This window comes from Gracilinanus agilis, chromosome 3 (genome assembly GCF_016433145.1).
Source record: "Gracilinanus agilis isolate LMUSP501 chromosome 3, AgileGrace, whole genome shotgun sequence".
In the NCBI taxonomy this organism is placed as follows: Eukaryota; Metazoa; Chordata; class Mammalia; order Didelphimorphia; family Didelphidae; genus Gracilinanus; species Gracilinanus agilis.
Genome location: NC_058132.1, coordinates 590,265,619 through 590,281,251, shown reverse-complemented (window position 1 = coordinate 590,281,251; position 15,633 = coordinate 590,265,619). Strand labels below are relative to the sequence as shown.

At 36.1% G+C, this 15,633-nt stretch overlaps 1 protein-coding gene across 1 annotated transcript in view; it reads left to right on the top strand.

Moving 5' to 3' along the window:
- Positions 1-15,633, top strand: part of EPSTI1 (epithelial stromal interaction 1) — a 110,849-nt gene that overhangs the window by 20,146 nt on the left and 75,070 nt on the right. Inside the window, exon 2 of the mRNA XM_044667398.1 lies at positions 14,870-14,928. Coding sequence (XP_044523333.1) covers positions 14,870-14,928 — 59 coding nt within the window. The remainder of the gene's footprint in view (positions 1-14,869; positions 14,929-15,633) is intronic.

Sequence of the window (15,633 nt, the reverse complement as noted above, 5' to 3'; positions counted from 1 at the left end):
AAGAGATGGGGCAAGTGGGGGTTTCATTGTAGGCATGAAGGACATTTGGTACAAAGGTTCTAGAATGGGAGATAAAGTTCTGTATATGAGGAATAATGGCAGTTTTTCTGGTTGGTGTACAGAGTAGAGGAAATAACATATAATATGGTTGGAAAGCTAGTTTGGAGCCAGATTGTGAAGGGATTTAAATGCCAAATGGAAGATTTTATTTTTTTATCTTAGAGGCACAGTAGGGAATTACTGGAGTTTTATTTTGTAGTGCAATGACCTAGTTAGAATTCTGCTTCAGGAACATCAATCTGACATTGTACAGCATCTGGATTGGAGAGAAGAGAAACTTTAGGTAGGAATATCAATTAAGAGACTAATTCAGTAGTTAAAATGAGAGGAGATGAAGGTTTGAGCTGAAGTGATGCTTGTGTACCTGGAGAGAAAATCACTGCAGAAGATGATAGTGATTTAAATTGGATAATGACTTGGGGAAAATTGGTCACCAACTTGACATGAAGCTAATCAAGTGATACATAATGGAGCATTTCAACAATCCAGATATCTGTGGGAATTCATTACCTGTTAGAATTCTTTCTTTGGGAAAAGTAGAAACAAGTAATACGTTCTTGACCTCTCTTAATTATTTAATTCTTCAAAGGGTAGCAAGGAGGGAAGCCACTATCTTGGACATGAATGAGATTAGTAGAAAAGAATTGGTTGTCCAAGAAGAATGATTAAAACTGGGGAGACAGTGAACATAACATCTTAGACAAGGATGAGAAAGATAGTCATAGACTTATATAATTATGGCCTAGATTTAGGAAAAAAAGATTTCAATGGTTCAGAAAAATAAAAAGTAACATCCTATAGCCTAAATTTTTATAGGAGAAGTTAGCTTAAGATTGAAATGCTTTAAAGAATGAAATTCTAATGGTATAAACACAAATGGTTGTGATGAAGACTAATAGATTTCAATGTAGACTTGATACTTTAAGGTTCACAATACACATTTCCATAAATCTCTTGAGATCATGATGCAACATTTTCCCTATTTATACAGATTAAATTAAATCTCAGAAAATTTAGTAATTTACTTAGGAGAACTAGGTAGTATAGTGGAGAGATTATGGGATTTGGAGTCAGGAAGACCAAAGTTCAAATATGACCTTAGACAATTAATAGCTAGGTGATCCTGGGCAAGTTGCTTAACTTCTGTTAGCCTCAGTTTCCTCAGCTGCAAAATGAGGATGATATCACCTACCTTACAGGATTGTTATGAGGACCAAATTAGGTAAATTTTTATACAATACTCATCATAGTGCTTGGCACATAATAGGACCTATATAAATATTAGCTATTATTGTTATTAGATAAGGAAATAACAAACTACTCTAATATCTTTACCAAACAGAACCTGAAATGGGGCCACAAAGTGTCAGACACAATTGTACTGACTGAACCACAATAACAAAATGATCATTGTAATTATTCACATTATTATTGCTATTAATTACAATTTTTATTGTTATTAATTACAATTAAATATTAGAGCCAAGATTTGCACCAGAACCAAGATTTGCACCAATTAGAGTTGAAAGGGACCTCAGAAGTAATTTAGTCCCAACCACCAAGAGTCCCCAAAGTCTTAGTACGGATTTAAGTCTAATTTGAAACTGTATTAAAATTTTGGGGACACCCCTGTGCATCTGACTGAGAATTCCTTCCTTTTACAAAATCCCCAACAAGTGGTCACCTAGTGTTTGCTTGAAGACCTGTAGTGAGTGGGAAGGCAGCTACCTCCTGTGATAGTTCTTTCCACTTCTGGTCAGTCCTAAAATGTTAGGAAACTTCTCATTGCATAGAAAAAATATCTGCTCTGCAAATTCCATTCATTGTTCTTAGTTCTATCATTGGGGTCCAAGAAATGCAAGTCTGATTCCTTTCCCATGTAACATCCTTCCAATAACCGCTATGGAGTTCCTCTTAAGTCTTCTCTTAGTGAAGACAAATGCAATTGCTCTTTCCAAAGTTTCTGTAAGAGACTAGTGTGAATGAATGAACCTGTAAGAAAATGGTATGAATGAACAGAGAACTTCAGCAACCAACTGAGATTTAAAAAAAAAAAAAAAAAAAGAAAGGAAAACCTTTCTAAAATACATTAGCAATGAGGATACCAGAGATGAATACTAGGAGTAACATTGTAAGAAATGTGTCAAGGATACTAAAACTGAAAATCAGTTAAAGTTGGCCATGTTTTTCTGAGGATCACAAAAAAAGGACTTTTATAAACCTTGTGTTGGGAAAGAGAGAAATAAGAGCAAGATCAAATAAGGTTAAACCTTACTGTTGGGCAGGTAGATGATCACAGATCATAGATAATGGAAAGAAGGTAGAACTATTTAAATCTCTGTTTGGCTGGAAAGGAAAGAATAAAGATGGTTAATGGTGTCAGAACCTAAGGTCAGAGATTAAATAATAAGAGAACTCGCCACGACCAGTTCAAATTCCATCCTAGGGTAGTGGAAGGACTTGACTGTAGGATTACCACATGTTTAAAGGTCTTTGATAAATTATAGAGAATGGGAAAAACTCAGTAAGACTAGAGATAAGCAAATGTTCTCATTTTCAAATAACTGAAGACATATTATAAAAGATTGATCCGTGAGCATAATCTGACTAAGAAAATACTGGAGCATACTTCTAAAAGATGGTTTGTGAGTACCTATAACTCACATTTTACATAATGCTTTAGAATTTGCAAAGCAATTTATTTTTATCTTCTGTTGAGGCATGGAGTGCAATTATGACCTCTACTTCAGAGAAAACTTCCTAAAACTGAGGTTTATTTGTGAGAAACCCAAGAAGAAAATCTTGCCTTTGCAATTGCTAAGTATATGATTATGGGTCTCTGAACCTTTAAATCAGGAAACTTTTTGCTATGGCACACTGTCATGCTAGGTTAAGAGCCATCATATATCAAGCATATCAAGTGAGAAATTGTCTGTGGTAGAGGACCTGAGGATCTGCCTTTGATCATGTTCTCTTTAATATCTTTACCAGTGATGTGACTGAGGCATGCTTATCACATCTACAGATAAGACGAAGTTGGAAGGGCTTGATAATCTATTGAATGACTATAGAATTATGTCTAGTAAGATCTCACCCACCTTGAATAATGAGCCAAATTTATTAAAAAGAAATTAGTTAGAGATAACTATAAGACTATAGGCTTGGGGTTCAAAAAGTCCACTTTGCAAATCCAAGATGGGGAAACTGTTGATAGACAGAAGCTTTTCTGAAAACGATCTGGATTGGGGAGAGGGCTTGCTGGTTGTTGACTCATTAGCAGTCAACAGCATGACTAATTTGTGTGGTCGTGGGCTTCATTAAGAGAGGAATAGGATCTAATATTAGGGAGATGAGTTTCTGATACTCTGCCTTTGTCAGACTATAGAAAATGTCCAGAAAAGGGGAACCTAGGTGATAAAAGGCCTTAAGATCATGCCATGTTAGAATGAACAGGTTAAAGATGTTGGGGATATAGGCACACCTTGTTTTATTATACTTTGCTTTGTTGAACTTTGTAGATATTGCATTTTTGTTTTTTGCAAATTGAAGGTTTTGGGTCAATCTTGCATTGAGCAAGTCTATTAGTGCCATTTTTCCAACAGCATATGCCAACATTATATCTTTGTATCACATTTTGATAATTCTTGCAATATTTCAAACGTTTTCATCATTATCTATTGTAATGATCTGTGATCAATTATCTTTGATGTTACTATTTTAATTGTTTTGAACTGTACCCATATAGTGAACTTAATTTGACAAATGTTGTATGTGTTTGGACTGCTCTTCTGAGGAGCCATTGCACACTCTTTCTCTCTCTCTCTCTGTCTCTCTCTCTCTCTCTGTCTCTGTCTCTCTCTCTCTCTCTCCATCGAGACACAACAATGTTGAATAATATTACATAAACTTTTTTGATAAAACAACAGCAGGGTTTGAGAGGATTGACTCCAATTTTGAAAGTAATTCTACTGTGGGCAAAATGCTATCAAACAGCATTGCATATTACCAAGAAATCTTTTGTGAAAGGAAGAGCCAATCAATGTAGCAGACTTCATTGTTGTCTTATTTTAAGAAATTGCCAGAGGCTCCCCAGCTCTCAGCAACCACCTCCCTGATCAATCAACAGGCACCAACATGGAGGCAAGACCCTCCACAGGCCAAAAACATTACGACTCACTGAAGGCTCAGATGATGGTTAGAATTTTTTAGCAATAAAGTATTTTTAAATTGAGGTACATATGTTTTTATAAGACATAATATTATTACACAGTTAGTAGTCTACAGCATAGGGTAAATAATTTTTATATGCACTGGGAAAGCAAATATTCATATGACTTGCTTTATTGAGATATTTGCTTTATTACAGTGATCTAAAGCCAAACCCACAATATCTCCTAGGTCTCCTTGAATTATTATAATAGACCTGAAGAGTTTCAAAAAGAGAAATGATAATTGTATTCAAGCATGTGAAATTCTTTTATGTATACAAGAGGTTAGATTTTTTTTTTCTATTTGGTCCCAGAGGGCAGAACTAGGAGCAATAGGTAAAAATTGTCGAGGGCTGGTTTTACGTAAGGAAACAGAGTTATCCAAAGATGGAATGGTCTTCTTTGAATGGTAGCAAGTTGCAGATCAGTGAAGGTTTTTCCAGAGGAGTTTGGATGAACATAAAAAATATTTTAGAAAGAATTACTGCATCAGGCAAGTTTTGTCTGGATTATATCTGACATTCCTTCCAGTACTGAGATTCTAGGAACTAAATTCCCACCCAAGGGCAGAATTTCCTCAAATAGTAAGGGTCTCAAACTATTAAAAATTTTTTTTATTCCAAATTTAATGAACTCTAAAAAAACAGAGAGAAATTTTCCACATACAAAGTAAGACAGAAAAAAAAGGATTATGTGAAACTGAATCTTTATGTACTACTTGATTTTTCAGAGGATATAATAAAATTGATGTTATTTGTCTTGTCTTTTTCCCTCTGAACTTTCTTCTATTCTCTTCTGTTCATTTTTAAGATGCTCCAATAATCTAGAACACAATTAATTCTGCACTCTCCCCTTTCCCCACATAAAAGAGGAAAACACAATCTTTGTAACAAATTAGCATGGTCAAGCAAAACAGAATCATGTATTTGCTATGCCAAAAAATCTATGTCTCTTTCTGCACCTTGGGTCCCAAACTATTTTTTAAATGAAATTTAGATGAATGTATTATACCTGTTTTTCTGAAATTCTGCTTTCCTGAAGATGAATACTTAATCCCTTTCCCTATTTTGTTTGGATATTTGCTTTTTATAGTCAGGCCAGTGTTTTTCCTAATTAGGAATTTAAATAGCATCTGGTTCAGCATGCTCACGCAGGGGAATATGTTTATATAATACTTGGAGCCTGTCAAGATGTTTTTCACCACTTCTACAGAAAATTTTTCCTAGACACCCTATAGATGACAAGTTCTGAAAATCATACAAAGATTTCTTGGAAGGAAACCAATCTCCATGGCCCAGGGAGACCTCAGAAGACAATGTTAAAAATAAAGATCTTTCTTTTGGGGTAGGAAAGGTGGTATTCTTTTGGGGAAAGAGTAACTTTGAACAACAGAAAACTTGTCTCCTTTCATAAACTCTCCCTTAATAATCTCATTGATGTGTGCTATTGGGAAGTTAAAATCATCTTCTAAATTGGGATATTTCATTAAATTTCAATGAGGTAATTAAGGAAACTCATTTTCAAAGATACACATTTATTTCGGTAGCTTGGATTTTGCTTAATCAGGAAACTGACTGGAATGTTAAATGTAGCTAGATTGGACTTTTTGGGATCAGAAGCTTTGTGAGAGGTTGTTGAAAAGGATGATATGTGGGTTAAAACAACAGAGGCCACTTAACTGTGGGTGGAAACTAATTGGCTAAAAAGCATGAATAAGTAACATTGGTATTCATGTCAAGAGAAAGCTAGGAGAGAAGAGGTGGATATTCAAATATACAGAGACATTATACTGTATTCTGCATGATATTATTAGAAATGGGAGACAGCTCCTTAGATTTAAATTATTCTCTTAGAACAGGCTAGAAGAATAGAAACTGAATTACTTAGCGCATGTTTTCTTCCAAATCACAGAATATCTTAGATTGGGCTTTTATAGGTGATAAAATATTGCTAATGATGGTTGTCCTATGAATTTCCAAAGCTATTATGTGATATTGCTGAGGACTGACACCCCAGCCCCAACCCTTCCTCACTCCTGAATTTAGAGGTAAACAATGGAGGCCCCCTCCAAATGATTGTTACATTATTAAAAGGCTTCAGGATTAAATGGCCACCCATCTTTTCTTCTCCTCAGTGTCCTATCATGTTCATACAATCTAACCCATCACACTTACTAGAACCAGGGTCCAGCCAATTCCTAAGATAAAAATGTTTGTATTTTGACAGACCCCACATTTGTGCTAGACAAGCAATAACTTTCTTTTTGAAATTTTGTAATTTGTAATTTATTTATTTATTTAAATTTTTAATCTTTTAAGAAAAAAATTAACTTATTTTTAATTACTTTTTTGTTACCTTTTGAGTTATCTCCCTCCTGCCCGACTCCATAATAGAAAATCCCACATCATGTATGTATATATGTGTGTGTGTGTATGTGTGTGTAACCAAACAGTACATGTATATATCAGTTCTTTCTCTTGAAAGGGATAGCATTTTCCTTTGTAAGTCCTTAATATTGACTTCAAATGATCTATTACTCAGAATAACTTTGTCATTCATAGTTTCTCTTTGAACTACATTGCTATTATTGTTTACAGAGTTCTTTTAGTTCTGCTCATTTCACTCTCCATTATTTCATACAAGTCTTTCCATGTTTCTAAAACCAACTTGCTCATCATTTCTTACAGCACAGTAGTATTCCATCACAATCATATTCCATAACTTATTCAGCCATTCCCCAATCGATGGACATACTCTCACTTTCTATTTCTTTATGGCCAAAAAGAGAGCTGCTATAAATATTTTAAAATATATATATGTTTTTACCCCCTTTTCCCTGATCCCTTTGAGAAACAGACTCAATAGTATTGGTGGGTCAAAGGATATACAAAATTCTATAACTCTTTAGGCATCTTTTAAACACAAACTTTAAAAAATGATAAATATAATCACCGAATCTTTTAAAAATTCACTGTCTAATATGGAATTGATAGCTGGAAAGAACCTTAAAGATCATTAAGATTGATTCCCTTCTTTAACAGACAAACTAATTGAACCCTAGACTGCTTAAGTGATTGATTTAGCCAAGGTTGCACAAGCACTATGGATTTAAGTTCAAATGCTCTGACTTCAAATCCAGGGATCTTTGCACCAAATCAGGCTCTCTCTCAAATTCCTATTTATGATACCATAAATCAGAGGTATGCAATGAATCTGCAGAATAAATGCATTCCAGTCCTGGAATCTGAATCCAAATGCATCCATGTAGCAGAAAATTCACGGATAGTAGCTTCACAGTATAAGTTTTGAAGCATGACTAATTTAATACCACAAGAAAGATTCGTTTGTGTCATGTTTGTTTTGAATTGTGGACTATGCATGGCAAAGGGAGTTCTGTCAGGGATATTGTATTAATATCTTTTTCTGTTCAATTCAACAAATAGTGCCTTAAATGCAAGACACTGGGCTAAGCACTATTCCTATTCTAAGGAGTATTCTAAGGAATAGAAATTCCTGCTCTAAGGAGCATGCGATATAATAAGAGAAATGGGACACAAATGCAAAAATTATGTCGCAAGTTAGATAGTGATTAAGACCATAGGAAAGGTGAAGCAGAATAGCCAAGGCGGGAGGTCATTGAGGGAGGGAGCACCTCTATTGGGTGGTGGGACATCAGGAATGGTAACAGGGATGAGGTAACGTTTGAGTTGGGTCTTGGGGAGGAAGGATATCAGATGGAGATGGAAGAGCTGAGAAAATCAGATCCAACCCTGGAGGAAGGAGAGAGAGACATGAATAAAGAAAGATATGGAGATGATAAAGGTTATTCATTAGGAAATGATGGACAGTCAGGGTTAGCTCAGGCATGGAATACATGGAGAGGAATCTGATGGAATAAGACTGGAAAAGTAGATTGGAACCCAATTGTGGAGGATCTTGAATGTCAGGCTAGACTTTTAATTAATTTTGATAGGCAATGAATGGAGAGCCAATGGAGGAGTCAAATGAGCACGTCTTTGGTAGCATCATTCAAGGATGACTTCATAGAAGAGAGAAACACGGGGCAGCTTTTTGCTTCCTCTTATATCTGCCTCAGGTTGTCTTCTTCAATTCATTCTTCATAGTGGGTGCTAGAAGTAGATGAAGAAAGGAATAAATGAATAAGTATACTTTAAGAAGAAAATCTATAGGACAAACCTCAGTCATGAGCCCTTGGACAGCAGAGAATTTTGTCATGCTTTATATTTCTTAGAGTTGGTACCTAGCTTTGTGCTGAGTGTTGGGTTGCAAATGTGTTGGGTTGACTGGCATCCCTTCACAATGTTGAAACTGAAGGACAAAAATGGTACTTATAGGGCAGGTTTTCCTGTTTAAGTGAAAATTACAACAGAAATTCTCTGCCAGGGAAATGAGATGACCACCAGTATAATGCTATAACAGTGCTTCAGGGAGATTGGCCACAAGCACTACTCACAAGTCCATCAGAAGACAAAGGTTCTTGCTTCTAGGAACTATGGAGTGCAGGGAGAATTTGCCAGTGACCTCAAAGTGTGTGATATTTGTCTTTCTGACTTGTCTAGTAATCATGGCTTATGTGTACAATATAGATGATCTTCCTTTTTTTTTTTTAAAACAAGATTTAAGTACATTTATTCTTTTTTTTTTTTTTAAAAACTCTTACCTTCTGTCTTGGAGTCAATACTGTGTATTGACTCCAAGGCAGAAGAGTGGTAAGGGTATGCAATGGGGGTCAAGTGACTTGCCCAGGGTCATACAGCTGGGAAGTGTCTGAGATCAGATTTGAACCTAGGACCTTCCATCTCTAGGCCTGGCTCTCAATCCACTGAGCTACCCAGTTGCCCCCTACATTTATTCTTAATATGTGGAACCTATAAAGATATTATATTGGATAAATGATATTCATTAAGCCAGAGGAAAAGGAAGAATTTACATTAAGTTTTTTTTCTTTTTAAACTACATTACCTTGAAATACGCATGCATATTCTCATCACTGAAAAATCTTTGAAGTTGTGTTTCTTCCTTTTTTTTTTACTGTATATTTCTTTTTTTTTTGTCTGTACCAGTAAACATTTTCTAAATCATGCTTAAAAGAACATGACCCTACCTCCAGTTTACAAGGAAAAAAAGAGTACCTACTGGATGCTAGACACTCTGCTAAGTGCTTTACAAATATCTCATTTGATCCTCATAATAACCTCATAATTAGATGCTGTTATTACCGTTGTTTTTCATATGAGGAAACTGAGGCAGATAGCTTTTGGATGATTTCTCCAAGGTCTCTGAGCTAGTAAGGGGTTGACGCCACATTTGAACTGAGGTCTTTCTAATTCTAAGCCTTGTGCTCTAACTGCTGTGTCATTTAGTAGTTTCATTTTTCAGCAAGAAATATATGTCAAAAAAATAAGCATACTTGGAACAACTAGTTGATTCGGTGGATTGAGAGCCAGGCCTACAAACCAGAGGTCCTGCATTCAAATCTGAGCTCAGATACTTCCTGGCTGTGTGACCCTGGGCAAGTCACTTAAAACCAATTATCTACCCTTTACTACTCTTCTGCCTTGGAACCTACATACAATATTGATTCTAAGACAGAAGGTAAGAGTTAAAAAAAAAAATAAAAAGCGCGCACACACACTAGCCAAGAAAAATTCGACACTGTCAAAACAAAGAAGAAAAATGATGTGGAGAGACATAGGGGAATCTTGTACTGTTTTAAGAGATGGGAAAATTGTCACACATAGGTGAAAAGGGAATAAGGATGATTGAATACTTGGACCTCAGTAACAGATTCTGTATGAGTTTCTTCCTCAAGAGGAGAGAACTGGACTCTTTGAGGAGAAATCAACTAAATGCATCCTTCAGAGAATGTTGATACGGATTCACAAGTGTCGTCATACATAAGATCTCCTTGTTAGGGTCAGAGAAATAAGAGACTGGTGGTTGGCAACATCCTGCTGAGGGTTACTACTGAAGCATCAGTTTGCGGACTTGGAAAGAGAGAACTCTATTGTCTCAGGGTACAAATATGTGGGACAGAGAACCTCCCTAAACTTTTTAGACAGAAGAAGGAAATGAAAAGCTCATTAACAGATGAATGTCTAATAAGAAGTTTTGGATTTCTTAGGCAGTGTTCAGTTTGTAAGGATGATAGACTCTTGGTCTGTGATGGAGGATAGCTCACAAGGGCAGGTAAATATACATTTGCCATGTCTTGCAAATCTAATTCCAAGGATTTTAAAGTGCAAAGGAAGGAGACAGAAGAAAATTCTGTCTCTCCTTCTAGCTAAAGTTTATATCTGCCAATATCTCTGCATTGATATTTATTTTCCTGCATACTTTGGGTATATGCACAACACACACAAATACTTCTATGTATATAGACACAAAACTATGTAGATATACACACATGTTGGGTAGCAAGCAAGATGAATTTGAAAGTTTTAATGCAAGAAGAAAAATTTAATTTTTGTGACTGACATTGAAACAGTAGAATAAGAACTCATAACTGCAGTATTATTCTGAAAGAGTATATCTTTCCTCCCCCCAAATAAGCAACTTGTTAAAGGTAGAGACATCGTACACAGAGTAGAATGTTTTTTAAGATAAAAACTTTTGAAAAAATCCAGGAATGGGGGATGGAGATGAAAGGAAGACATCAATGGTGGAAAGTATTTAGGTAAGAAATGTCAGAGGCTAAAATAAACTTTATTACCTTAAGGATACCATAAAATAGTCCAACACAGATCTAGAGTAGTAGATCAGGGATCTATATTTCATTTAGTTTACCCATATTTTAGCAAAGCAATGTTTTCCATGCTTTGCTCATGGAAAAGGAAACTTTGGATTAGAAAATTCTGCAGTTTTGTAGTCTCAGAACTAAGTGCCTGAGCCCAAAGTGTAGTCATTGGTCATTCAATTTAAATTTAGGAGGGCTCCAGTGAAGGGAGCCAGGCATCTGTTTGTGTCCATATGTTGTTGAGTGGTTGGGATAAAAACATAAACAAGGACATATTTATCAGATACGATGTAGCAGAATTCAAAAGATTTTGACAAACTAACACATTGAGCTAAATCTAATAAGGTATAATTTAATAGGGATAATTATAAAGCATTACTTCAAGGTGTTTAAGAAATGAAGTGCAATATGGAATACACATGGCCAGATTGCAATTTGTTAGAAAAAGATCTGAGAGTTTTTATGGCAACAGAAGTTTAACACAGGTCAACAGGATCCTGTAATGAATGAAAAAAACATTAAACATTTTCCATGTGTCAGGTTCTAGGCTAAGTGCCGGACATAAAAATATGAAAGTGAGACAGCCTGTACCCTCAGCTTATATTCTAAAGGGGGAGACGATAATATATGTGTGTGTATCTCTAGTTTTAACCTCTACACATATCTGGGAGTTCCAACCAAGGAAGAAAGTTATGGACTGTGGGAAGGCAAAAAGATGGCAAGTAGCAGCATAAAGCAGTTTTTTTTTAAAACACATTTTCAGGAACAATGGAAAGTGCATGTGTATGTATTGTATGTTACAGTGGTGATGGGACCACAGGGTGAACGATGGGCCAAAGTAAAGATGAAGATGGCTGGTACCAGAAAGTGTGGAGCTGAATGGTTTAGGTCCCAGCAACATGACCTCTGGTGGTCAGATTTGGAGGGAGAAGCTTAGTTTTCTTTCATGTGATAGTTGTATAGCCCACTTACTGAGGTGATAATTCTCTTGCATGCTGGTTTTATTTAGATCACACTTGGAAACTTTATCTTCTCAATGTCAAGGCTAAAATATAATTCCTCAAACTAGAAGGCAAGTGGGTTGGTGAAGGACCTTGAAATCATGTCCCATAAGGATTATTTAAAGGAATCCTGAGGTGAGAAGAAAAACCTTGCAGACAACAGGATGACCATCTTCAAGTTTTGGATTTGTTATATGCAAAAGGGCTGCTTGGCCCTAAGGATTTAACTAGAAGCAATCTGGTAGAAGTTGCAAAGATGCCTATTTGGGCTCTATCAGGAAAAAATTTCCTAATATGTGCTATTAATAATGATGAAAACAACAATAAATAACTAATTTTTAAATAGATTGTTTTACAAATAGGATCTCATTTGATCCTTACCACCACCCTGGGAGTTAGTTGCTATTATTATCACCATTTTACAGTTGAGGCAAACAGAGAATAAGGGACTTACCAAGGGTTATATGGCTAGTAATTGTCCAAGCCTAAGACTAGATTTGAACGTGGGTCATTCTCAGCTCAAGTCTAGCTCCCTACTGTGCCATCTTACTGCTCTCTAAAAGTGGAATGGTTTACTTTAGACCATTGTGGCTTTCAATTCACTAGAGATCCACCAACAAAAGTTGGATGACCACTTGTTAGTATGTTGTTGAGAGAACTGGTGGTGCAGTGGATAGCCCACTAGACCTGAAGTTAAGAAGACCTTAAACCAAATCTAGACTCAGGCACCAAATAGTTCTGTGACCCTGGGAATTTGCTTTACTTCAGCCCACCCCAGTTTTCTCATCTGTAAAATGGGAATAAAAATAGCACCTCTCTCTCAGGTTGTTATAAGATCAAATGAATTTGTACTTGAATTTGTATTTTACAAATGTATTTGTTAAGTTCTTAACAGTATCTGGCATAAAGTAGATGCTATATAAATGGTTATTCCCTTCCCTTGTCCCCTCCCCGCCATATTGGTATGTTGGAGTTAGAGTTTCTCTGAGATCTCTTCTATCTCACAGACTCTCTTAATTGTTGATGTTGTGTAGTATAGTGCCCAGCTCATAATGAATGCTTAAAGATCTTTCTCTGCCAATGAGATTTGGAAGGGGTTAGTAAATGACCTGCCATTTCTTGACTCCAAAGACCAGGATCTGCATCTTTGTCTGCTGGGGTCCTGGGGTATTTGAACATATTCAACACAGTTAAGAATACAAGTCAGAGTTGCATCAACCAAGATCTTCTGAAGTCGTGGTAAATGAGGAGTGAAAAAAATCTTCCTTCAGAGTGAACAAAGACTCTGTAATGGACAAGGGATTAATTTTCAGCAACAGCTTCCTAATTTTGTATTCATAACCCTGGGTGCACACTGGGCTTCACGTGCACCTTCTGCTGATATATGTTGGGTAATTGGGTCTCCAGCAGTCCAATTTGCATGCAACGGTGGTTGTCTACCTAACATTCACACGCCTAAAATTACAGGCTGGTTTGAAGTTGGCTGAAACCTTGCTGCTAGGTAAGTAATGAGATAAGGAAGAAATGGTTTCTGTTAATCAGCCCTTTTGGCCTCTGCTGTTCAACCTTTGCTAATTTGTTCTTTGAAGTTACACATTGCCTTGTTGAATAAGGAGTCCTCTAAGAGTAATTAGTGGTTTAAAAATCTATATCTACAAACCTTGATTGTGTTTATCCACAGTATTTTCTCTTGTATCCCACCTACTCACAGAGCCGCAATCTGTTTCTATTCCATATCTTGACTCTGCTTGGTGTCAAGTACTTATTAGACTCATCTAGGGCATTGCAAAAGTGTTCATAAAATATTTGAAATTTCAATCTATTCACAAGCATTGTTTCTCTCCTTCCATCTCCACTGAGAAAGGGGAAAAAAAAGAAAAACAAAACCTTTGTAACAAATATATAGTCAAGCTAGATGAATTCCAACATTGGCCATGTCAACAATATACATCTCATTCTGCACATTGATTCCATCTTCTTTGTCAGGTGGTGGGTAGCATTTCCTCATCATCAGTGATGTGCAGTTATGGGTGGTTATTGCATCCATCAGGATTCTTAAATTTTTCAGAGTTGGTTGTTGCTATTGTTTTCACAATATTTCTCAAGCGTGTGCTTGTTTCTGGTTGAGTTTTTTTTCTCCCCCAGACCTGTGATTTATTTACTGTTGGGAAGGCTCAGTGAAAATGGGCTTTTTTACTGATACAGATCATAATTCATTTATCTCAGAGTTTTCCAGGGGGCATTGGTCAGTTAAGTGACTTGTTTATGGTTATACAGCTAATAAATATCAAAAACAGAACTGGAACCCAGGTCTTCTTGGTTCCAAGTCCAGGTCTCTCACTGCTACACTTTCTAGCTCTATTTTTGCTATATATATTATAAAATATATGTATATGTGTATATATATATTGCTGATAGAAAAAAAACAACTCAAGCACATATTTTACTGATTGTCTCAGTCAAGAGGACCATTTTAAATCTTTCTCATCTGGAAATTCCACCCTTGTTGGAAGCAATCTCTTCTTTCTGTGAGCTGGCATAGCTATTACTTTAGCAATCACCATATACTACCTTATATTGTTACCTTTTCACATGGGTATGCCCAATCTCCTCAGTCAGACAATATACATACATTTAGACTCTGTTATATACCCATTTCTGTCCTTTAGAGATTCTAGAAGAATATTTGTGCACAGGAGATGCTCAATGACTATTGTTGATCATAATGATGGATATCCCTTCTCAAGAAGAAACAATTCTAGATGATTATTAAAATAAATGGTTATTTTTGCATGGCAGTCTCAAGAAGTATGCCAATAAATAATGTTATTCTCCCCTTTTAGCATGGCTGGATATACCGTGATAACTCCAGATAAAGTCCGAAGAGACAAGATAACGAGGAGTATGTATATTCAGTAATTCTCTGCTCTTTGCTTTACTTGGATTCTAAGATTTTTCTGGTGTGTGTGTATGTGTATGTACTTCATTAATCTAATGCTTCATAGATCTTATGAGATCACTGGTTTTTGATGCCTTCATTATTTTTAGACATTTAAAAAATAGTTCTACCAAGCATACTTGTAAATATTTGATCTATATTAAAAGGCATGTTGTTTTGTGCTTATAACTTTATCATCAGATGGAATTCCCATAAGACCAAAATGGTTTGATTATTATTGTTGGGCACTATGGAATGACTGAACAATTTTTTTCTGACCCTATGAACCATAGCTAACCATGTAGTTTTCTTATCAAGGATCCTGGAGTGGTTTGCCATTTCCTTCTCTAGTCCCTTTGTCAGTCAATCAGAGGTGAAGTGACTTGCTCAGGTTCATATAACTAGGAAATGTCTGAAGCTGTATTTGAACTCAGGTCTTCCTGACACCAGATCCAGTGCTTTAACCACCAAACCACCTGTGCCTCTATTTTTATTATTGTTACCAAGCAATCTCCCCTATCCCAGCAGCTTCATGGAGTTGGAGTTGTCTGCTGTTTTACATAAATGCACAATTACTGTTTCCCTCACTAGAATGTGAATTCCTTGAGAAAAGGGAAGGGAATAATAATTTATATAGCACCTGCTTTATGCCAGATACTGTTAAGATGC